At 44.5% G+C, this 23657-nt stretch overlaps 1 protein-coding gene across 1 annotated transcript in view; it reads right to left on the minus strand.

The window, feature by feature from the left end:
* Positions 1-70: 70 nt before the first annotated feature.
* The window catches only part of ern2 (endoplasmic reticulum to nucleus signaling 2), a 30688-nt gene continuing 7101 nt past the window's right edge, over positions 71-23657 (minus strand). The window contains exons 2-22 of the mRNA XM_063010468.1: positions 23086-23203; positions 22341-22374; positions 21274-21346; positions 21112-21184; positions 20379-20501; positions 19571-19675; positions 18823-19090; positions 16894-16972; positions 15842-15995; positions 14693-14820; positions 13415-13543; positions 12985-13219; positions 12739-12829; positions 11377-11566; positions 10612-10711; positions 9356-9555; positions 7568-7715; positions 4426-4553; positions 4216-4339; positions 3488-3555; positions 71-2011 (exon numbers count right to left, since the gene is read on the minus strand). Coding sequence (XP_062866538.1) covers positions 1841-2011; positions 3488-3555; positions 4216-4339; positions 4426-4553; positions 7568-7715; positions 9356-9555; positions 10612-10711; positions 11377-11566; positions 12739-12829; positions 12985-13219; positions 13415-13543; positions 14693-14820; positions 15842-15995; positions 16894-16972; positions 18823-19090; positions 19571-19675; positions 20379-20501; positions 21112-21184; positions 21274-21346; positions 22341-22374; positions 23086-23203 — 2739 coding nt within the window. The 3' untranslated portion in view covers positions 71-1840. The remainder of the gene's footprint in view (positions 2012-3487; positions 3556-4215; positions 4340-4425; positions 4554-7567; positions 7716-9355; positions 9556-10611; positions 10712-11376; positions 11567-12738; positions 12830-12984; positions 13220-13414; positions 13544-14692; positions 14821-15841; positions 15996-16893; positions 16973-18822; positions 19091-19570; positions 19676-20378; positions 20502-21111; positions 21185-21273; positions 21347-22340; positions 22375-23085; positions 23204-23657) is intronic.

Below are 23657 nucleotides of genomic sequence, written 5' to 3' on the forward strand. Positions count from 1 at the left end.
CTCTAATGTAAATAAGGTAATATTTACATTAGAGCAGATTTCTCATTGGCTGGAACTACAGAGAGGGGGGTTTTTTGCTAATACAATAAAAGATAATGTTGGAAAAGCACCTAGATGACGGTCAGGGACTCTGATGACAGGTGCTGTTTGCTAAAATTCTTTGGCTAAAATTCTTAGCTGTATTTCTCTGTAGTGAGGTCAAATACATTTGATGTGATTCTCGGTAATGAGGATGTAATTTTGCTGTGATTCTCGGTAATGTTTGTTTGTTTATTGGGATTTTAACGTCATGTTTTACATTCATGACAGGAATGGTAGTTACTCATTACACAAGATTTATCAGTTCACAAGGACACAGTCACGGACAATTTAGTATCTCTAATTCACCTCACTTGCATGTTTTTGGACTGTGGGAGGAAACCGGAGCACCCGGAGGAAACCCACACAGACACAAGAAGAACATGCAAACTCCACACAGAAAGGACCAGGACCACCCCATCTGGTGGGGTGATTCTCGGTAATGAGGTCTTAGTTTAGCTGTGTTTTTCAGATAAGGAGCAGCTTTTTAAATTCAAAATTTTATTACATTTACCTGCACAATTTCTAGATTTTCAATACTGAATCAAATAGCTGGTATTCGGTCTTAAAAAGAGTCGACTCGTTGATCATTTAGATGAAATGAGTCTCGGTCTTGTCCCAGACGGTAAGGTCCTTGGTATTGTCTCAGACTCAGATGGTTTGGGTCTTGGCAACACCAGCGCTACTGACCAGCTCAATACGACATTCAGTATTTCTTACTTCTGAACATAGATTAAAACAAGGCGCAAACTGTATGAGGGTAAATAAACTCTTTGTGGGCTGCAAAAAGACACGTTGGCAGGAGCACATTAGGTCAGTCATCAGCCATTAGCTTTGGATTCATCCGGACTTAAGTTAATACTGACTTTAACGATTTCGTATTCGTAGTGGAGCGAAAGTTTCGTTGTACCAAGGACTCGGACCAAAGGCTGCAGGTTTGTAATATTTCCAGATCTTAGGCTGTTAAAAAAGGACTGACCGGCTGCATCTTTAATTGGTGGGTTATTACCGACTTAAAAAAAAAGAGACCACTGTTCCACTGGCTAATGCATTGCAGTCATTCTAGTTCTATTTATAAGGGCACAGAGATGTAATTACAATCACTAACAAGGAATTAGGAGGCAAGGACTGACTTTATCGCACCAGCAAACTAATTAAAGTTGCCGTTTGTGTATTTTTGATCCTAATGATATTTAAAATTAAAGATTAAAGATTAAAGTCCCAAGAATGTCACGTCCCCTAGAAGTGTGTGTGATTTTTAAACCTCAGTTGTGAAATCATCATGACATTCAGGGTTAAAACCTCATCGGGTGCCAAGGAGAGGCGACGCTTCCACGGTGCATCCATGACAACAGCTAACAAACAGCGCCTGCTGTCCTCCAAATGTTTGACCTGAACAATAACACCAGCTGCAACCACGCCCAGTCCTTCAGTGAGTCCTTCAGAGGTCCTAATCCACCGCTAAATCAATTGGCTCACGTCCTTCAGCTAATCAGACCTGAGATGGTCACTTCAGGATGTTGTGGATTAAAGGCACGGAGCAGACCGGGGGGTCATCAGCAGGTTTGCAAGTTCTCCTCCAAAAGAAGTGTTGTGGACAGGATGGCAGTTCATCACAGGAGGCTCAGCCATGCGAACGTCCTAGCTAAACATCTACCACGAATCAGAAGGAGAGACGAATCTTTCAGTTCCGTGAGCGCGATTTCTCCTCGTCTTCGTCTTCGACGGCCTAAAAGCGATCCACTCCATTAATAAGTCTGTGTTAATGGTGATAATAGGGGTGAAACGGTCTCTCCGGAGCACAGATGCTCAGCGCAGAGTGTGTATGCAGCAGTAACCGTGGGAAACGGGAGGTGAAGTACGCCACGAAGCCTTCCGGGACCTCGCCGAGCGCCGCCTGGACCTCGGGGGGAAGTTCGTGATAATGATGCTTCTGAGAAACACAAGCGAGATAAAATCCATTGAATAATTTCAGCCCCCTTGCCTTCGTCATCCTACACTCCTGAGAAGAGGGCGTGTCTAAATTCCTAGCTCCCTACTGAGGCGCCTTAATTCTGAGTGATGATCTGACTGAATAACGAGGGAGCGTCCGACGTTTCCTCAGCGCTGAGGGCAATCCCAGCATTCAGTGCGGCACGACTTTACAAATACGTCGGGCGAATGCGGAGCAACCAACAGAGTTCTTTTTAATTTGCACGAAGGTGCACGAGTGTCGTTTATTTGTAAATTCGGGCTCGTCAGGGACAGTTTAAGCATTTTCGGTACACGGAGGGAGACGTTAGCTGGCGTGCCATACCTGTCTGGGGGGGGGGAGGCACGAGTGCCTGACCAGGGAGCGTGACATTACGAGATTTTTTTACTTCTAAAACTAAAGCAATTCATTTTTCACCCACAGGAGACATATTTGATTAGTCTCACTGACCACGCACACACGCACGTTTAATGTTATCCAGTTCAATCTGAAAAAACCCCTAAAAATAGGGCTAACAGTGAAGATAAACCGGTGACAAAAGCAACGACAGCTGTTATAGGACGTGTGTGTGTGTGTGTTTAAGAGAGACGCTCTGTTCACAGTATCGATATAAGTGATTCAGGAGTCGATTCATTTTAAGCAAAGCGTAAGTTTCTTTTCTCAGTTATCTCTCCGTTTTTACTGTTATTATTGAACGTTGCGGTTTTAAATAAACACCAGTTACTGGAACATTCTGTGTGACTCTTATTATCTTTATGAAGTGATATTATCAATCAGCAAAACTGCATCGTATGTGTGATGTGCACAACGTTAATTATGTTATTTTAGCTTGTCAAGAGCTTTCGCAATGGTTTCTGTGCGATGGTTGACGAAGGTGGTGGTGGTGGTGGTGGTGGGGGGGGGGGGTTTGTTGAGGCGCAAGTTCGAGTTTGGCGGTGGGCGCGAATTCGCGGTTGGCACACGAAGGGGGGCGCATGTCCAAAAAGGTTGAAAACCCCTGGTCTAAATAATCTGCCTTATGAGTTCGATGTCTTATTAGAATCCTCTCGACTGAGGCAGCTGATCAGGTGGGCAGCTCAGTAAGTTTACAGACAGACCCCTACTGTATGACAAGCTATAGATACAGTACATGGTCAAAAGTATGTGGACGCCCCTTTTAATTCTTCAAAAGTCAATGATATAGCACCGGTTCCAGCATGACCGTGCATGACCGCGCCCCGTGCTCAGATTCAGGACCATAAAAACACGACTTGATGGTTTGAGTGAGGTTCCTTTGGGATGAATCGGAACAGCCATTGTAAGAACAGTTGAAGCGAACGTCATATTAAAGCCCGTGGTTTTGGGATGGGATTTCTAATAAGCTCACAGTCAGGCGTCCACATACTTTTGCTCACACAGTGTAAACGATTTTTAAACGTTTATTAAATGAATACTCACTTTATTTCTCATGGCGCGCAGCAGGTCCCTGACGGAGTTCCCTTTATACGTGCGGAACTTTCTCAGATCTGGGACACAGAAAGAAACAGTCAATGTTTTGCCAACATTAAATCCTGGTCAGGGTCACAGTGGGTCTTATTTCCCTGGAATCACTGGGCACAATGCAGTAACACACCCCAGACTCCAGTCCTGGCTAGGAGCCTGGCTAACAACCCCCATTCCCTTCCCAGACATAGCCAATCATGAGTGTACGCAGATGCCCGACCGGCACCACTGGGGATTTGGGATTTGAACCCTGGACTTTAGCAGTAGTGGGCTGGCGGCATTCTCCACTGCGCCACCCGAGCTCCACAAACGTAAACATGAAAGAAAATGTGCTGTTCTTCTCCCCCTTTTGTGTCCCAATTTGGATATACTCCATTCCCCTGTGCACTCTGGAACCCTCTGTTGGGCAGCACAATACACATGTGACACGTGTGAAGTCGCTGGCTGTATCTTTACCCCAGTCAGCGGCGGATTTATGCAAAATGTATAGAGAACGACGCTACTATATCCATTAAATTATACCCCCTCAGACCTGCCCTCCCTCAGACAGGGTCAACTGTGTCTGTGCGAGTCTCTGCTATGCCACCAGAGGTTAATGAGTGTGTCTGTGCTTTCTGGCAACCTCCATCCAGGAGGATCACACTACTCCCTCTGTATTCCTCCACCGCTGCAGTTCCACCTACCAGCCTGTAGGGGTGCTGAGATGTGCATTCTCCAGTTAGTTCGGACCACCGATCTGCCTGACGTCTCTAATCGGACCACGATGGGACTGTCTGCGGGCTCCTTTTCTATACGATCGCTGACATCCTGCAACAGAAGCAGATCCTGTTAAAACGTTTCCGCCTCGAAAACCACTGGGCTCAAGACTTTTTGTCCAGCGCATTTTTACAAACCTGAAAGAACTGGAGTTGCTTCTCTTGCCTCCAGAAAAACGGATGCTTTAAAACCGAGGCCGTGGAGGGACGAGATTCAGGCTCCGCGCTGATCATTCGTTCGATTAGATCCCTGCCGATGACGTCTTCTACACCCCCCCAAAACAGGCAAAAAATATAAGATAAATAAAAGATAAATATTAAACATCTGATAGAAGAATATAAACAAATTAGCAGCAAAATTAAAACAGAGGTATTTTTACCCGTGTTTTATCTCCTTAATGGCAGTTTATTTCCCTCTAAAATTACAATATACACCGATCAGGCATAACATTATGACCACCTTCCTAATATTATGTTGGTCCCCCTTTGGCTGCCAAAACAGCCCTGACCCGTCGAGGCATGGACTCCACTAGACCCCTGAAGGTGTGCTGTGGTATCTGGCACCGAGATGTCAGCAGCAGATCCTTTAACTCCTGTAAGTTGTGAGGTGGGGCCTCCATGGATCAGACTTGTTTGTCCAGCACGTCCCACAGATGCTGGATTGGATCGAGATCTGAGGAATCTGGAGGCCAAGTCAACACCTCAAACTCGTTATTGTGCTCCTCAAACCATTTCTGAAGCATTTGTGCTTTGTGGCAGGGCGCAACAGCCATCAGAGAATACCGCCTCCATGAAAAGGTGTATGCATGTATCATACCTAACACCATCACAGATTGCTAATAACGATCTGCATGTGCACTTTCAGACCTTCTGAGATAAGCGTGCATTTCTTGATGCAGCGGCGCCTGCATTAACTGACAACGGTTTTCTGAAGGAACCCCTATATCACAGGAAAATGATGGTTTCTCATGCAATGCTGTCTAAGGGCTCGAAGGTCAAGCACTCAACAGTTGGCGGACTGAGATTTCTATGGATTCCCTGAATCTTTTCACAATATCATGTACAGTAGATTGTGAAGGACGTGAAATATTTTAAATCTAGCAATCTAGAGTCTGGATCCGCCTTTTTATACTCATGATCACCACACCTGCACACATTCCATGTAAATTCATATCTTGTACAATATCTGTACATCTCAGACTTATTATTCCAAATTTTATATATTTATATTCATTCACATTTCATAATTTTTGTACATCTGTACATAAAGAGTCTTTAATCATTACCTGTACATATTGAACAAATGGTGCTAGTTTTATGTAAGTTCTATGTAATTTAATGTGTACATTTTTTGTAATTAATGTGTATTGCAACTGTGAGGGACTATGCACCTAAGATTTTCACTCACCTTTCACACCTGTGTTAATGTGACGTGATTCGATTTAATTTGATTTGATTCCCTTAATTGCTACCAATTCATCTGCTTACTGTCAAATGTAGAACTTTAATATTCTATAGACTCTTATATTGCCCCCATCCCAACTACAATTCCAAATTTGTTTATATATACAGTGTATCACAGAAGTGAGTACACCCCTCACATTTCTGCAGATATTTAAGTATATCTTTTCATGGGACAACACTGACAAAATGACACTTTGACACAATGAAAAGTAGTCTGTGTGCAGCTTATATAACAGTGTAAATTTATTCTTCCCTCAAAATAACTCAATATACAGCCATTAATGTCTAAACCACCGGCAACAAAAGTGAGTACACCCCTTAGTGAAAGTTGCTGAAGTGTCAATATTTTGTGTGGCCACCATTATTTCCCAGAACTGCCTTAACTCTCCTGGGCATGGAGTTTACCAGAGCTTCACAGGTTGCCACTGGAATGCTTTTCCACTCCTCCATGATGACATCACGGAGCTGGCGGATATTCGAGACTTTGCGCTCCTCCACCTTCCGCTTGAGGATGCCCCAAAGATGTTCTATTGGGTTTAGGTCTGGAGACATGCTTGGCCAGTCCATCACCTTTACCCTCAGCCTCTTCAATAAAGCAGTGGTCGTCTTAGAGGTGTGTTTGGGGTCATTATCATGCTGGAACACTGCCCTGCGACCCAGATTCCGGAGGGAGGGGATCATGCTCTGCTTCAGTATTTCACAGTACATATTGGAGTTCATGTGTCCCTCAATGAAATGTAACTCCCCAACACCTGCTGCACTCATGCAGCCCCAGACCATGGCATTCCCACCACCATGCTTGACTGTAGGCATGACACACTTATCTTTGTACTCCTCACCTGATTGCCGCCACACATGCTTGAGACCATCTGAACCAAACAAATTAATCTTGGTCTCATCAGACCATAGGACATGGTTCCAGTAATCCATGTCCTTTGTTGACATGTCTTCAGCAAACTGTTTGAGGGCTTTCTTGTGTAGAGACTTCAGAAGAGGCTTCCTTCTGGGGTGACAGCCATGCAGACCAATTTGATGTAGTGTGCGGCGTATGGTCTGAGCACTGACAGGCTGACCCCCCACCTTTTCAATCTCTGCAGCAATGCTGACAGCACTCCTGCGCCTATCTTTCAAAGACAGCAGTTGGATGTGACGCTGAGCACGTGCACTCAGCTTCTTTGGACGACCAACGCGAGGTCTGTTCTGAGTGGACCCTGCTCTTTTAAAACGCTGGATGATCTTGGCCACTGTGCTGCAGCTCAGTTTCAGGGTGTTGGCAATCTTCTTGAAGCCTTGGCCATCTTCATGTAGCGCAACAATTCGTCTTTTAAGATCCTCAGAGAGTTCTTTGCCATGAGGTGCCATGTTGGAACTTTCAGTGACCAGTATGAGAGAGTGTGAGAGCTGTACTACTAAATTGAACACACCTGCTCCCTATGCACACCTGAGACCTAGTAACACTAACAAATCACATGACATTTTGGAGGGAAAATGACAAGCAGTGCTCAATTTGGACATTTAGGGGTGTAGTCTCTTAGGGGTGTACTCACTTTTGTTGCCGGTGGTTTAGACATTAATGGCTGTATATTGAGTTATTTTGAGGGAAGAATAAATTTACACTGTTATATAAGCTGCACACAGACTACTTTTCATTGTGTCAAAGTGTCATTTTGTCAGTGTTGTCCCATGAAAAGATATACTTAAATATCTGCAGAAATGTGAGGGGTGTACTCACTTCTGTGATACACTGTACATGTATAATGTAATGTAAACAAGAACACACACACACACGTAAGCACACACACACACACACACACACCGTGTATATCCTCCATGAAGTGCTCTAGACTGTAGGCCCCAGAGAGGATGTTTGCCTGACGCCGCAGCGTGTCCCCAAACGGGTGCTGCCCTTTGGTCACCATGTAATAGAACAAGCACCCGGCTGAAAAGACGTCCACTGCGCTCGTCTGTAGGATGAAAAATACAGACAGAAAAACTTTAAACACAGTGACTGAGACCGATATATAAGCTGCTATAATGAGTGTCTTAAATGCAGTGAAGGAAAACAAATATTCAACCAAATATTATTGCAAATATTTCCTTCTAAAATTCACATATTGTCATATTTGTCACATAATATAATTTTATTAATTACTATTATACTTGTTTGAAAGCTTTTGTACATGTTTTAGTGCATCCCATCCATCCCCTAGGACAGAGGTTTGTATGGGGCTCAGGACCAGAGAGGATTGTGGTGCAGTTTATCATGTGATATCTGTATGTAGACGCCCAACCAGCTAATAACACCACTGGGGATTCAAACCCTGGATCTCAGCTGCAGTAGGCGAGCGTAATTAACCACAGCCATCAGTGCTCTGCTGCTGAGAATGGTCCACCACCCAAGCATCATCTGGTCAGTGGGGGTCCTATGGGGTTTGTTTCCGATTGATAAATGGGGTTCAGGGTCGTGACAAAACGTGCAGAGCAGCAGATTGGTACATAAAGTCAGTAAATGTGGACCTGCAAAATGCACCTTTGGGTTGGTGTAGCTCATAAAATGGTCAATGATGACACGTTTTTTACCTAATTTACTCCTTTACTCATCATTTACTCAGTACCCTGTACCAAGAGTAGCACTACTGTAGTCTTTAGTTCCGTCCCCTTAATTTCTTTAGATTAGAAATGTCTTCTGTAAGGTATATTTTACTATATTTTCTTTTAGTTTTTATGTTTTATTTGCTTATTTCTCTTGTTTTAATTTCGTATTTACCAAATTGTAGGGTATATTTTACAATATTTTCTTTTAATTTTTCAAGTTCTTAATTTTTATCTCTCTTGTTTGAATTTCATGTTTTTAATTGTAACTAAATGTTTGCAAGAAGTCTTTCTGAGGTTCTAGATCTCAGGAATGTTTTAATGCTTTTAATTTTTAATTTTTCCTTATGTAAAGCACTTTGAATTGCCACTGTGTATGAAAGGTGCTATACAAATAAACTTGCCTTGCCTTGCCTTGCCTTCTGTATTTATTGTACTGTGTTTTGCACTTCTGTATTGTGTTGCACTCTGGTCCTGCTCCTGGAGGAACGTTGTTTTGTTTCAATATGTATCTGTATATAGCTGATATAAAGCCCCTCTTGAACATTCAAGACACTTGTTCCCAATGTGGTTGGTGAGTGTCAAGTATATTAAATAACACCAAATAAAAATGGCTATCTATCTATCTATCTATCTATCTGTCTGTCTGTCTGTCTGTAGTCTATCTATCTATCTATCTATCTATCTATCTATCTATCTATCTATCTATCTATCTATCTATCTATCTAATCTGTCTGTCTGTCTGTCTATCTAATCTGTCTGTCTGTCTGTCTGTCTGTCTGTCTGTCTATCTATCGATCTATCTATCTATCCATTAACCTGTCTGTCTGTCTGTCTGTCTGTCTGTCTATCTATCTATCTATCTATCTATCTATCTATCTAGTCTGTCTGTCTGTCTGTCTGTTTATCTATCTGTCTGTCTCTGTCTGTCTGTCTGTCTGTCTGTCTGTCTAATCTATCTATCCCTTGTTTTCTCATTACTGTGTGTTATTGGTATGTACTGGTATCGTACAGGGTTCCCTTTCTCAGCATCGACGAGTAATTCCGGAGCGATCCAGCCTTCGGTTCCAGGGATCCCAGAGCGCAGACTGAAGCTACGTCGGCCGTCTGGAAGCTTCTTGCACAGCCCGAAATCAGAGATCACGGCTCGCACTCGGCCCAGCGCTCCCGGCGTGGAGAGGAGGATATTCCGTGGCTTTAAATCTCTGTGAACTGAAATAAAGGAAGAAATGATATGAATTACCGTTGGAAGTTTTATTTCTAAAAAGCACCGAGTGATTTCAGACCTTCCCTAAACTGCTGAGACGAAGTTAGAAGGATAGAAATTATTATATATTTGTGATATTATACACCTGTTGGCAATGAGTATGGCTAAAACGTTGTGCCTCAGTGATTAGGAAAGGGTGTCCACATTCATTTGGCCGCATGGCGAATCTTCAGGCAATCCGTCACACTTTGAGCAAATCTAATTTGGCTTCCTGTAATCTACAGCGCCACCCAGTGGTCAACAAGTTAACAACATTAGTAACCATTACTGTGTCCTTACTGTATCTCCGTCTGCTGGAGTTTGTAAGTTAGATTAAAGCTGTAATACACCACTTTTGTTGTATAAAAATTACACGCAGCTTTGTGTTTGGAATATAAATTTCAAATTTTCATTGTTTTCAATGTTTGTTTGTTTATTAGGATTTTAATATCATGTTTTACACTTTGGTTACATTCATGACAGGAACGGTGGTTACTCATTACACAAGATTCATCAGTTCACAAAGTTTAATGTCAAACACGGTCCTGGACAATTTTGTATCTCCAGTTCACCTGACTTGCACGTCTTTGGACTGTGGGAGGAAACCGGAGCACCCGGAGGAAACCCACACAGACACGGGGAGAACATGCAAACTCCACACAGAAAGGACTCGGACCGCCTGGGGATCAAACCCAGGACCCTCTTGCTGTGAGGCGACAGTGCTACCCACTTAGCCACCGCCTCCGTAATTGCACCAGTTATAAGGAACCCTGGTCTGACTTTCTCATCCCTGAACGACAGCCAATCATTGCTCATGTGGCCGCCCAGCCCAGCCGGATGGCAGAGCTGAGATTCGATATGATGTATTAGAAATCCCAGCTCTGGTGTGCTAGCGTATTTTACCGCTGCGCCACCTGAGAGGCTGTATGTATATTTTGGAACCATTCAGGCACATAGAAAGAACAGTATGGCATCACATGTTGCGTACCGTGACTATGAAGTGTGTGGTGATGGGGACTCACCGATGTTGAGCGAGTGCAGGTGATTGAGGCCACACATAGTCTGTTCCAGCAGGGTCACTGGGTCCAGCATGGAATATTGACAGCTTGGGTCTTCAACGTACTATAAACAAAGATGTTCAGTGCACATTAGGGTTTCATGTTCATTTTTATTTATTATTAGGATTTTAACGTCATGTTTTACACTTTGGTTACATTCATGATAGGAACGGTAGTTACTGCTTACACAAGGTTCATCAGTTCAAGTTTAATATCAAACACAGTCATGGACAATTTTGTATCTCCAATTCACCTCACACAGACACGGGGAGAACATGCAAACTCCACACAGAAAGGACCCGAACCGTTCACCCAGGAATGGAACCCAGGACCTTCTTGCTGTGAGGCGAGAGCGCTATCCACGGAGCCACCGTGCCGCCCAATGTTCATTTTTTAGCCGAATTCTCAATTCTGATTTGTAAAAAGACAAATGGCTCGTTTTCTACAAACCCCATTTCCAAAAAAAAGTTGGGACATTTTGTAAAACGCAGTAAAAAGAAGAATCTGTGGTGAGTTCATTATTTTAAACATTTATTTCTTTGATGAAAGCCGAAAGAAAAGATCCCCCATGTATTTACTGATCAGCTTCATTACGTTTTGTAAACAGAAACACATGCAATGCCTGCAACAGTTTTCCAAAAAAGTTGGGACACTGGTTGAAAGACCCAAACATAAATCATGTGTCTATATGCTTTCTACATGGGCAGACCGGAATGCACCCGTACGTACCTGTTGCAGGGTGGCGGCGCACAGCTCGATGGCGATGTAGATGAACTGGCGGTCGCGCTCGGTGCAGAAGTAGCGGATGACGTTGGGATGCTCGTCGGACTCGCGCAGCAGCTGCACCTCACGCTCGGCGAACTCCACACACTCGGGGAGGATGCGCTTCACCGCCACGTGCCGTCCGTCAAAGTGACCCCTGTACGTACAACCACTGAATGTTACGCATGAGCTCAGACATGCAGCTATAACAGCCTCAACTCTTGTGAAAACTGCAGTTGTAGCCTAGCGGTTAAGGTACTGGACTAGTAATCGAAAGGTCGCTGGTTCAAGCCCCCACCACTGCCAGATTTTCATTGTTGGGCTCTTAAGCAAGGCCCTTAACCCTCAATTGCTTAGACATTATACTGTCACAGGTTTGTAGGCCGCTTTAGATAAAAGCGTCAGCTAAATGCTAAAAAAAAAAGCGTGTCTATAAATCAAATCAGGTCTAATCAGAAGGAAATTTTATTCTTCCAGCTTGGCAGTAACAGTTTAGGGAAGGTCCTTTCCTGTTCCAGCATGAGCAAGCTCTATAAAGACATGAAGAAAAACTCTCTTTAAAGAAACTCCAGTGTCCTGCACAGAGCTCTGACCTCAGCCCCACTGACCAGCTTTGGAACGAACCGGAACATCAACTGAGGCTTTCTTGACCAACATCAGTGCCCAGCCATACAATCCTCATTTGGCTGAATGAATACAAATTCCCACAGACATCTACTTCTCAGAAGAGCGGCAGTTACTCTGCTTTAGTGGTAGCTCAGAGATTAACATACTGGACTAGTAATCATAAGGTCCCTGGTTCAAGCCCCACCACTCCTAGGTTGCCACTGTTGGGCCCCTGAGCAAGACCCTTAACCCTCAGTTGTATTTGGTCAAGACTGTAATTTGCTCTGGATAAAAAGTGTCTGCTAAATTACACTGTAATGACATCTGATACTCATGGTGTCCACATACTTGTAGGGCAGTGGTAGTTCAGTGGTTAAGGTACTGGACTAGCAATCAGAAGGTTGCCGGTTTAAGCCTCACTACAGCCATGTTGCCACTGTTGGGCCCCTAAGCAAGACGCTTAACCCTCAATTGCTTAGACAATATATACTGTCACGGTACTGTAAGTCGCTTTGGATGAAAGCGTCCGCTAAACGTCCAACATGATCATGGTCAGGTGTCCAAATACTTTTTTTTTACAGTGTATTTAAAGTACCTGGTGCCAATCGCTTCAACATTACATTCAATATCTCCCAGCCTGCGTTCTAACTGGTGCAACTTGTATACAGAGGCTGTGTCCTAAATACAATGAATATCGTTACGAGAAGAAATGACATCGCTGACCTGAACACAAATGTTCCTTCTGTCCCGTGTCCCAATACTTCTGACGGGTTGAAGGAAATCTTACCCACTTCTACCACTTCAGGCTGACCATCTGAAACACACACATGAAATCTGTGACACCAAACTTTCAAAACACAAATGGTGAAAATTCAGTACAAATCATATAATTTGGTCTAAACTGGTCTATTAGACTGGTTTACCACAAAAAAAAATGTAAAGACAGCATGTATATGGGAAGTTTCTTACCCTCCGACGGTCTCTGATGATTGGCTGTTCCTGTGGAGTCGTGACTGCTCCTATACGGCCGAGTTGGACTAGACGACTGGACGCTCTGCTCGGACCCGTCGCCAGTAATGTGATTCGATGAGGAGGATTTCTCATTTCCTGTTGGAATAACCTGACTGGTCTGACTGGTGTTATCCATCAGCGGCCTGGAATCCACCGGCTCTCGGGCACCTGATCTCTCGGCTTTTTTGGCCTGCTGGAGAAAAATAGAGTAAAGACGATGACATGGATGGATCCTTTCAAAAATCCCAAAAAAACAGACCTGCATCGGACACGCAGCGGTTAAATATGTGTTACACTGTGCACAGTCGAGCGAGCTTTACATAAAATGAGCTACGAGACCGCCGACCATGAAGTGATAAACAAAATACAGATTCATAAACACACTTACCAGCTTGTAGTTGAATAAGTAAGCCAACCATGAAGCCAGCAGCAGCGTTACCACCACCAGAGTCACAGGGTCAGAGGTCAAAGAGTTGGGTACAGTGGGGTAAGAGCCTGGACGTTTTACTGGTGGCGACTGCAGAAAACAACACAACCAGAAAAAACAGCTAAAGTTAATGTTCATCCTATAGCAACTGCCACTACGTGGAAACATAATCACCCCCTCAGTCCTTGGGTTCGTGGGTAGCACTGTCGCCTCACAGCAAGAAGGTCCTGGGTTCGATCCCCATGTGGGGAGGTCCACTCCTTACTGTGTGGAGTTTGCATGTTCTCCCCGTGTCTGCGTGGGTTTCCTCCGGGTGCTCCGGTTTCCTCCCACAGTCCAAAGACGTGCAAGTGAGGTGAATTAGAGACACTAAATTGTCCACGACTGTGTTTGATATAACCTTGTGATCTGATGAATCTTGTGTTATGAGTAACCACCGTTCCTGTCATGAATGTAACCAAAGTGTAAAACATGACGTCAAAATCCTAATAAACAAACAAACAGTCCTTGGGTTCAGTTTGCCTCCACACACGCACCCAGGCTAGTGTACCGCAGCCGTTAACCACACAGAACCTGTTCAGCAATGTCAAGTAGCTAAACGTTCTTAAAAAGCAGCTCTAAGCCACAATAACAAATTAGAAAGAAATAAGAAAGAAAATGACATATACAGTACTGTATATGTGGCTCTGGGACTCCAGCAAACCACAGTGAGAGCCATTATAGCAATTCAATTGGCTGCTCCTGTTAGGAGTCGCCACAACAGATCATTCGATCGCAGTTTTTACCCTCCAATGTACAGTATCTGGGCCTGGGACCAGCACTAAGGATGCACTGGTATATGTTCCCCAATGGCTAGGTTCAGCTTTGGCATTTGTGTTTAAACACCTTAACAACCCTTAAATATGGAACTCTCTGAAGAGAGAGTCATAAGCATAGTTACATCTAGCGTAAGAAGAATGTTATGCAAACAGTTAATCATGAAGCTGGTGGTGTACTGGTGTAGGGATGCTTTGCTGCTTCAGACCTGGGCGACTTGCCACAGTTGATGAAACCATAAGCTCTACAGCAGAATATATTCAAGAAAAATATCAGGTCATCACTCTGGTGCTTCATAACCTTATTCCTCTTGGGTTATGTTACATTTTGTACGAGGATCTGGAACAGTTTAATGTGATGCAGAAATAGCACTTTTTCACGGCACTGTATACTGGTTCCTACACCGGTGTCGGTGTGACTCACTGGTTTAAGTCCAGGCCGATACGAGGACGCCGATCCTTGAGGGGGAATAACGTCACCTGAGCGCTGCAGGTTCTCGGGAAATTCTCTTAGCATGGTGGTGTGAGCCAGAGGAGGAACTTCATGGTGGCCTGCACACATTCACACATACATAAATGATGGTACAGGTATCAAATTTATCTATGTTACAGTAATATCAGTATTATAATCTTACTGGCTGAGTTTTTATCACTATACTTGTGTCACTCTATTGACCAATATTTGCTAATTAATAGTAATTATTAATAAAGTACAGTGGAACCTTGTAACTCGGCGTCCCCTGAACTCGAAATCTTTGAAACTTGACACCCTTCGTTGAGGTTTCATAGTATTTTTTATTGATTTTAAACTGTTTTTCAATGGTATTTCTGTGTTTTTATATTATATTTGTGTTATTTTAGCACATGTCAAGTGTCAAAAACAACCCCATTATTTTACATTAGCCTAAATTACATGCGGGTGGCAGGGTGGCACGGTGGCTCGGTGGGTAGCACTGTCGCCTCACAGCAAGAAGGTCCTGGGTTCGATCCCCAGACGGGGCGGCCTGAGTCCTTTCTGTGCTGAGTTTGCATGTTCTCCCCGTGTCTGCGTGGGTTTCCTCCGGGAGTTCCGGTTTCCTCCCACAGTCCAAAAACATGCAGCCAGGCTAATTGGAGACACTGGGTGTGAGTGTATGTGTGTCTGTCTGCCCTGCGATGGACTGGTGTCCCGTCCAGGCTGTTACTGTGTGCCTTGCGCCCATTGAAAAGCTGGGATAGGCTCCAGCACCCCCCCACGACCCTGATTGGATAAGCGGATAAGAAAATGAATGAATTAAATTATATGCACTTCCACGGGACCATGGAACACATTAACAGGTTTCCCAAACATCCTTATGGGAAAAAATACCCTGAAACTCGACGCCTTTTAAACTCAACGCCACTCTCAGAACCAATTAATGTTGAGTTTCAGGATACCACTGTATTTAATTTAACAAATGTAGCACATCAGAGCATAATTTTGCCCTCCCACATCCTCCCACACAAACTTTTGGAAGTTAGGAATGATGGTAGTTGGTTGTGTTGTTAGTTGCTAATAGGAGTGGTGTTGTAAGTGCGAGTGCGAGATTCGAACCTATCAGCAGCCACTGGTTCTGCAGCGGGTTGGTGCTTCCTGGTGGGTACTTGACGTCAGTGCTGGGGGTGATCTCACACTCGCCCCGCCCGTTCCCCACCGTCACGTCCACCGTGGTCGGGCCTTCGATCCGTGCCAGGGTGAGGCCGTGAGGCTGAGGGCAAAACAAGCAGGTCAGATGTCAGTAGCTGTAATGAGTGAACATGTTCATACCTACGTACTTCTCTGTGCCCATATAAACAGGGCTTGTTTGGGCAGTCGTGGTGAGGCGAAAAACCCAAGCTGTCACTTTGTGCTGAGTGGAAATCTGTCCGGAACATCAGATGTAATCCAAGACACCGTCCACAGTCAAGTGAGCTTTAAACTGATAAGGGCTTAAATACTGGCATGAGAAAACATAAACATTTAAATCTTGATCACATTGACAAAAAAGGCAAGCCCCACCTCTGTCAGGTTACTGATGTCGGGCCCTTCAGAAAGGCCCTTAACCCTCAATTACTCGGACTGTGTACTCTAACTGTACTGTAGGTCGCTTTGGATAAAAGGCGTCTGCTAAATGCTGAAAATGTAAATGTGTAAATGTAAAAAAAAAAGATCAGGAACATAAGCGTAATTCCTGTACAGCCTACTGATGTAAAGCTTACTTTACTGTGGACAGTGTCACCGGTATTCCAGCAGCTTTTGATTCATGGCAGACCTGTTTAAGTGCCTATTAAATTATACTTGACCACTCATTTTCATATCTTCACATTATTACTTCATGTTTTATATTGGTCAGGGTCAGGGCGTGTCCGGTTCCACTGTGTTCCACTGTGAGACACTGGTAGTAAGGCAGGAATACCAATGCATTGCAGGGCTTTGGCCATCCCTCCTCCCTCAGACATAGCCAATCATGTCTGTGTGTATGCCCGACTGACCAATAGCACTGCTGAGATTCGAACCCGTAGTGTAATAAACCACTGCACCACCCAAATGCCCTGAATACTGATCATTTATGTGACAAAATCTTGGGGTTGCCAGATTTTTACAAAACAATCTAAAGGAAAACTCACCACCACAGTGACGCCTTCATGGACAAGCGAGGTGGAAGCGTACAGGTGAGAATCCATCTTCCCAACGTACAGAGACGGACTGAAAAGAAACAACATGAAACACAAACTCTACAGTCACATGGTAGGGTAGAAATAAACTGTGTTGCCAAAAGTATGTAGACACCTGACCATAAGCTTGGGTATGAGCTGTGCTGTCCTATTCCAAATCCATTGGAATTAATATAAAACTGGCTTTTACAGCTATAACAGCCTCCACTCTTCTGGAAAGGGTTTTTACAAGATTTTGGAGTGTGTGAGTGTGTGTGTGTGTGTGTGTGTGTGTGTGAGTGTATAGGAATCTGTGCCCATTCAGTCGAAAAAGCTGTTAGACAGGTTGGCCTGGCTTTGCAGACACAGACTGTGGGTCTGTTTGAAAACCCAGCGCTCTCTCTACACAGACGCAAACATGGCGGACGAATGAAATGCATTAAGAGCAACCAACGGAGTTCTTTTTTTTTTTTTTTTAATAAATTTAGCACGTCCAATTTCGTCCCATCTATCATCCTCTCATTAGTGCGGATTCCTGCTCCTGATTGGGGCTGACGAGGCCGTTCCACGCCTCCTCCGAAACGTGCACAGCCAATCGACCGTCTTATCACCCACACTTGACGAGTGTAGCGTGGCAGAGTACTGTGCACGGAGGATCACACACCCCGCCACACCCCCTCCCGTCTCCATACAGGCGCCACCAACCAGCCAGCAGAGGGCGCGACCGCCCCGTTCCTGAGAGAGCATCCCCTACGGTCTCAAGTCCCGCCCCCCACCCGGACAACCGGCCAATCGTTGTCCATAGACGCCCAGCCTCGACCGTGAAGGCAGAGCTGGACTCGAAACGACGCTCCTTCGAAATCCAGCTCTGGTTGCAGCGCGTGTCTTTTACCGCTGCGCCACCTGTGTCGTTTATTTGTAAATTCGGGCTCATCAGGGACAGTTTAATCGTTTTCGGTACATGAAGGGAGACATTAGCTAGCGGTTGTGTCGACTCAGCTCGTTGGTTTGAATGGCCAGAGGCTAACTGTGTTAGCTTAGTAAGCTAAAACTGAGGTGACGTAATCAGTGTAATCTCTGTCTAAGTAGAGCGTCTAAATAATCTAAATAATCATTACTGAGGCAGCAAGGCAGCTCACTACGTTTTTTTATATATATTTTTTTCTTTATGCATTTTCTCCCCTTTTCTCCCTTTTTAGTGCGTCCAATTGCCCGATTGCGTCATGCTTCCTCTCCACCAATGTCGATCCCTGCTCTGATTGAGGAGAACCAAGCTAACCCACGCCCCCTCCGACACGTGCGCAGCAGCCGTATGCATCTTATCACCTACACTTTGACGAGTGCAGTGCAGCTTAGCTACGTGTACGTAGAGACACACCCTAAGAACACTTCATCCTCATCCACCAATGGCCACCAATCAGCCAGCAGAGGTCGTAATTGCACCAGTCATGAGAGAGAGAGAGACCCTATCCGGCTTAGTCCTGCCCACCTGAACAACAGGCCAATCGTTGTTCATGTGGCCGCTCAGCCTCAGACGGTAGGCAGAGCTGAGATTCTATACAATGTATTCCAGATCCCAGCTCTGGTTCCAGTGTGTGTTTTTACCGCTGCACCACCTGAGTGGCCAGCTCACTACGTTTTAGACAGACTCAGTGTGTGTGTGTGTGTGTGCTCGACCGGCCTGCCTGCAGTCTCCTATTGAAACTATATCAAGCAAGAATGGGCAAAAAACGGCAACAATTAGTGTCCTCAGTTCCCAAACCATTAAAAAAAGTCTCATTAATAAGAAAGATGTCAGAACACAGGGGTAAACACGCCTCCGTCCCAAACCATTGTGCTGCTTAATACAAATATCAGTCTCTATTGCAACACAGAGTGAAAATGTGTGTGTGTGCGTCTTACACAAGTTTGGTTTTGGTGCTGTGCTGCTCCTGTGTGAACTGGTAGGTCCACCTGACGGTGTGTGAGTGTGTGTTTTGAGCCATGAACGTGAGGTATCGGAGCGTCTCTGTAGCCACGGTGAGGTGAGGTAACCGCCGCAGGCTGTCCTGAGTGTAAAGGTAAAATCCCGCCACGGGAGAGTCGAACTTCTGCATCCACAGCATGTCACCCGAGTCTCGGTCCACGGTCACCACCAGGCCGTCGCTCGCCGAGGCGAAGTGGGACATCTCTGTCGAGCGTGCACACACACACACACACGCACACACACCAAACAAAGCATTAAAACTTCGGTATTAAGGCATTAAAACCCATTGCTAACTGTCGTATGACATCTGTTATATTAATTACACTGGTACCTTGTAACTCGACGTCCCCTAAACTCAAAATATTTGAAACTCGACGCCCTTCATCGAGAAATTTGTACCCTTAAACTCAACGTTTCCCTTTAACTTGACGTGGGTACGAGAACTTGTTTGGCTTGCGTAGGCCACACTGCACAGCAGTGTCGAGTGATGTCAACAAGGGGCGAGCAATGTAAACAAGATGGTAAGTGTTAGGGCGCATTCACATGAGAAGCATATTGCGTTTTGAGCGTCGTGGCAAGCGCAAAAATTGCAAGCCCAACACGGCAAAGGTGCGCAGTGTGCCATTCAGGGAAGCGCAACGGCAAGCCAACCAGCATCGTCACACAGCAAAGTGTAGAACTTACTGTAATCATATTTTTGCTCGTCGTAGAGAGGAGCAGAGTAGTCGTTGTAGGTCGCGTTCCACCGCAGTTCTTGCGTCTTTGTGTTGTACATAGTGATCATGTACTCTACACAGAGACAGAAAAACGGTTAAACCATGACACAGTTCAACTTTCTGTGGCAGGTGAACACAGAAACAGTGGGTCTACCATGTGGCCAAAAGTATGTGGACACCCTTTTTAATCATGTTCAATCAGTTGTCAATTAAATACAGTGGAACCTCGATTTAACGGACTAAAAGGGTGAGGGGGCACTAGAAGCGAGCTTTCTTTTTCAAGGTGGTGTGAAAATATACAAAAACATAAAAATGAAGCATAAAACACAGAGAAAAAGGCGAGAACAAATGTAAACAGACAGACGTGCGCCAGCTAGAGGATAATTACTGACTGGTCTTGGTTCGCTTCTCACGATAATTTTAAACAATCGGACCGGACATTCGGGTTTTCCAGATTTTTTTTCCCGTTAAATCTGAAATCCGTTAAATCGAGTTTCCACCAGATCTGATTTCAGATATGATTACAACCAGATCCCGGCATGGCTGTGTACTGGTGCACCAATCCCAACCCAAGTAAACACCTTTGTGATGAATTGGAACCTGCATTGCAAGAGCCAGACATCAGGACTAACATCTCAATGAGTGGAGGCTGTTATAGGCACAAAACAGGGCTATAATAATGCAATAATGCTCATGGCTTTGGAAAGCAAGTCCACATACTTTACTTTTGGCTGTAAAGCAAACATTATACCGAGACGAACGATGCTCGGACTTACCTGTACGTCCAATATAGAGCAGGAGAGCCGAGGGACAGATGGAGTCCGAGGACGAGGTGCTTAAACTTGTCTGCTTTTCACCGGTCTGAGGGTCCACCACAAACCATGTGTCCTGCTTTTTACCTGCACAGCACACACACAGTACAGAGGGGGCACTTACTTTTTTAAACCTGTACACTCGCTAATACAGCAGTTCAAAACACAGGGACGCGGACTAGCACCCGTCGCGGGGATTCTTTACACCAGCCAGCAGTGAATTCTTACAGAGAATGGTGAGTCATGCTGTGTGTGTATCAACACCTCGACAAGACAGCAGGAGTCGCTGTTGCAGCTACAATGAAAAGAATCAATCGTTGTGTGCTAGGCTACTTTTGCCGGAATCTCGAGCTTACGGGTTCAAATCCCAGCAGTGCTATTAACTGGCTGTGCCTGAGTGAGGGCTTTGACTGGGTTTTACTGCTACTGTTCAATCAGAGTTTCATTTCACTGCCTATCTCCTCAAAACACCTGCACTAATGGTTTAGTTTTCATTCCACGCGCTATACGGGTTTCTGTGAGACTCCACCACTGGCAGGTAAAAAGATGTGGCCGGCAACCACGTGCTTGTTAGGGGGTGGGGTGATATTTCATTAGGGAAATTGGCAATGATTAAACTGGGTGAAATATGTGGAACAACCATGTCTGTCGAGTGCCCGGCCAGGCTGGTAGCACCTCTGAGACTAATTCCACTCACCTGTGTAGAGGATTCCATCTGAGCTCCTGCAGGGGGAGGACTGTACCAACTCTGGAATGGTGAAGGGCAGTTTCTGTGCAGAGGGGAATATTCTTCTCATAGTAAAAAATATCCAGATGCAAATATATACACACAGACAAGCTTTAAAAAACAACCACTCACCATCAGACCATGCTTGTGTTTGTCTCCTAACACGTACAGGCTGCCGTCATTAGGGTCAGGTAGGAAACCTGGTCTAAGAAAAAGCACACAGATGAACAGGTGTGCATGCAGGTTACACATGCATTTATTTTGAGTTTAGTGAGAAAGTCTAGGGACCTCTGAACCAATCTCAGGAACTGGATTATGGATTTTCACGAGTTGGAGCCATTTCTAAGCAGTCTGTAAGTAAAGGTGTCCATGGAACAGTGGTCCCATCGTCCAAGAACCACCAAAAAATGCATTAAAAGCTGTAAAATACAGGTGTCACTGACCACGGCCAGGCAAGCTACACAATGCCATTGGATTATATTTACATTTACATTTCCGGACGCTTATCCAAAGTGACTTACAGTACTGTGACAGTATACAGTCTAAGCAAATGAGGGTTAAGGGCCTTGCTCAAGAGCCCAAGAGTGACAACCTGGCAGTGGTGGGGCTTGAACCAGCGACCTTTTGATCACTAGACCAGTACCTTAACTGCCCTGGATTAGAGGATAATGTGCAAAAAACTGAATATCTGTCTTTATGTAGCTCCTAAATTACTTCTAATCAACCAGACAAATGCCCCCCCAGCATACGATTAGAGGCTGGATTTTTCCCCAGTCTTGGTTAAAGTTCCCACTGTTCCATGTACTCTGCAGGTACAGACAATTGTATGAATAGTAAAAATTGGTACCTAAAGCCACTCAGGGCTGGTTTCTGAAAATATTCCTTCCTTGTTCCAAATTTAGTGCAAGGTCCATCCGTTCTAACACCAGCTGGCCAGGTCGACTTGAAAACAACTTGAAAACCTTGATTATGAGTCTGACCATCATGTCCAATAATGTGCCCTTTTAGCTGAATGGGCAGAAATTCCCCATGACACACTCTCAAATCTTAGTGAAGCCTTTTCATTGGTTACAGGCTGTTAAAGCCATAAGTATTAATGTCTATGGTTATATGTGTCTACTAGTCTTTTGGCCATATAGTGTACACAGACAGGCAACAGGGTAGAACAGACACATAGACATAGTCAGTAGAACACTTACTCTTGCAGATAAACTGGAACCTGAATGATGGGATCTGAAAAAAAAAGAAATAAAATGACAATTCTTGGTAAATCACATGATCTGAATATAAATCATTTATAATCACTTCCTCTGGGAATTTGTGTTGGTAAATTTGAGCAAATTCAACCAATTTAATCACAACACCTTCATGCTTTTGAAAATGTCAAAAAAATGTTGGGACAGTTTGTAAACTGCTAATAAAACACAACAGTGATCGAGTCAGAATTTTAGCTGTGCTACCGACCATCCAGGCACCCGCAAAGACGCGATTGACCGCAAAGGAGGCTATTTCTGAGCAGGGGGAAGGTTCGGATGGATTGGCGCCCTGTTCAAAGTGTAAAATGAAAAATGAAATGAACCGGCTCGGTGGGTAGCACTGTCGCCTCACAGCAAGAAGGTCCTGGGTTTGATTGCCAGGTGGGGCAGTCCGGGTCCTTTCTGTGTGGAGTCTGCACGTTCTCCCCGTCTCTGTGTGGGTTTCTTCCGGGTGCTCCGGTTTCCTCCCACAGTCCAAAGACGTGCAAGTGAGGTGAATTGGAGACACTAAATTGTACTTTAACTAATTAATCATGCGTAAGCAGTAATTACCTGTCCTGCCATGTAACCAAAGTGTAAAACATGACGTTAAAATTCTAAAAGATAAATAAATAACGTGTTCCAAAAGAAACAAGAACACCAAACGACTGAGCGACACGTCAGCACACGTGTGTACACACACACGCACCTTCCTTCAGCGTCCACTTGATGTCTCCGGTTTGTTTGCTGATGGCATGTAAACTCCCATCCAGTGTGGAGACGAACAGTAAAGACTCGGGCAGAGTGACCGAGCTCCCTCCTTCACACTGAGAGAGAAAAGAAAAGGGACAAATCAGACAAAAATAAAAACAGCCCGAAAGAGGCTTAACATTTTTACATTTGCAGCATTTAGCAGACGCTTTTATCGACTTATAATTATGACTGACACAGTTTAAGCTGTTTAAGGGCCTTGCTCAGGGGCCCAACAGTGGCAACTTGGTGGTGGCGGGGCTTGAACCAGCAACCTTCTGATTACTAGTCCAGTACCTTAACCACTGAACAACCACTGACCAATAATTGTTCTGCAACATATATAAGTGATGTAAACAATCATATTTATTTTAATTTTTTAACTTTACCATCATAATAGTTTTGTTTTTAGACATTAATACACAAAGACATTAATAATTAATATGTGTTGTTTTATTTTGACTGACTATCAGCTGAAATGTACTGCAGGGCTTCTACTTAAAAACTGTTTGTATCAAAGGCCAATGTGAA

Source organism: Trichomycterus rosablanca, chromosome 15 (assembly GCF_030014385.1).
Source record: "Trichomycterus rosablanca isolate fTriRos1 chromosome 15, fTriRos1.hap1, whole genome shotgun sequence".
NCBI classification, from domain to species: Eukaryota; Metazoa; Chordata; class Actinopteri; order Siluriformes; family Trichomycteridae; genus Trichomycterus; species Trichomycterus rosablanca.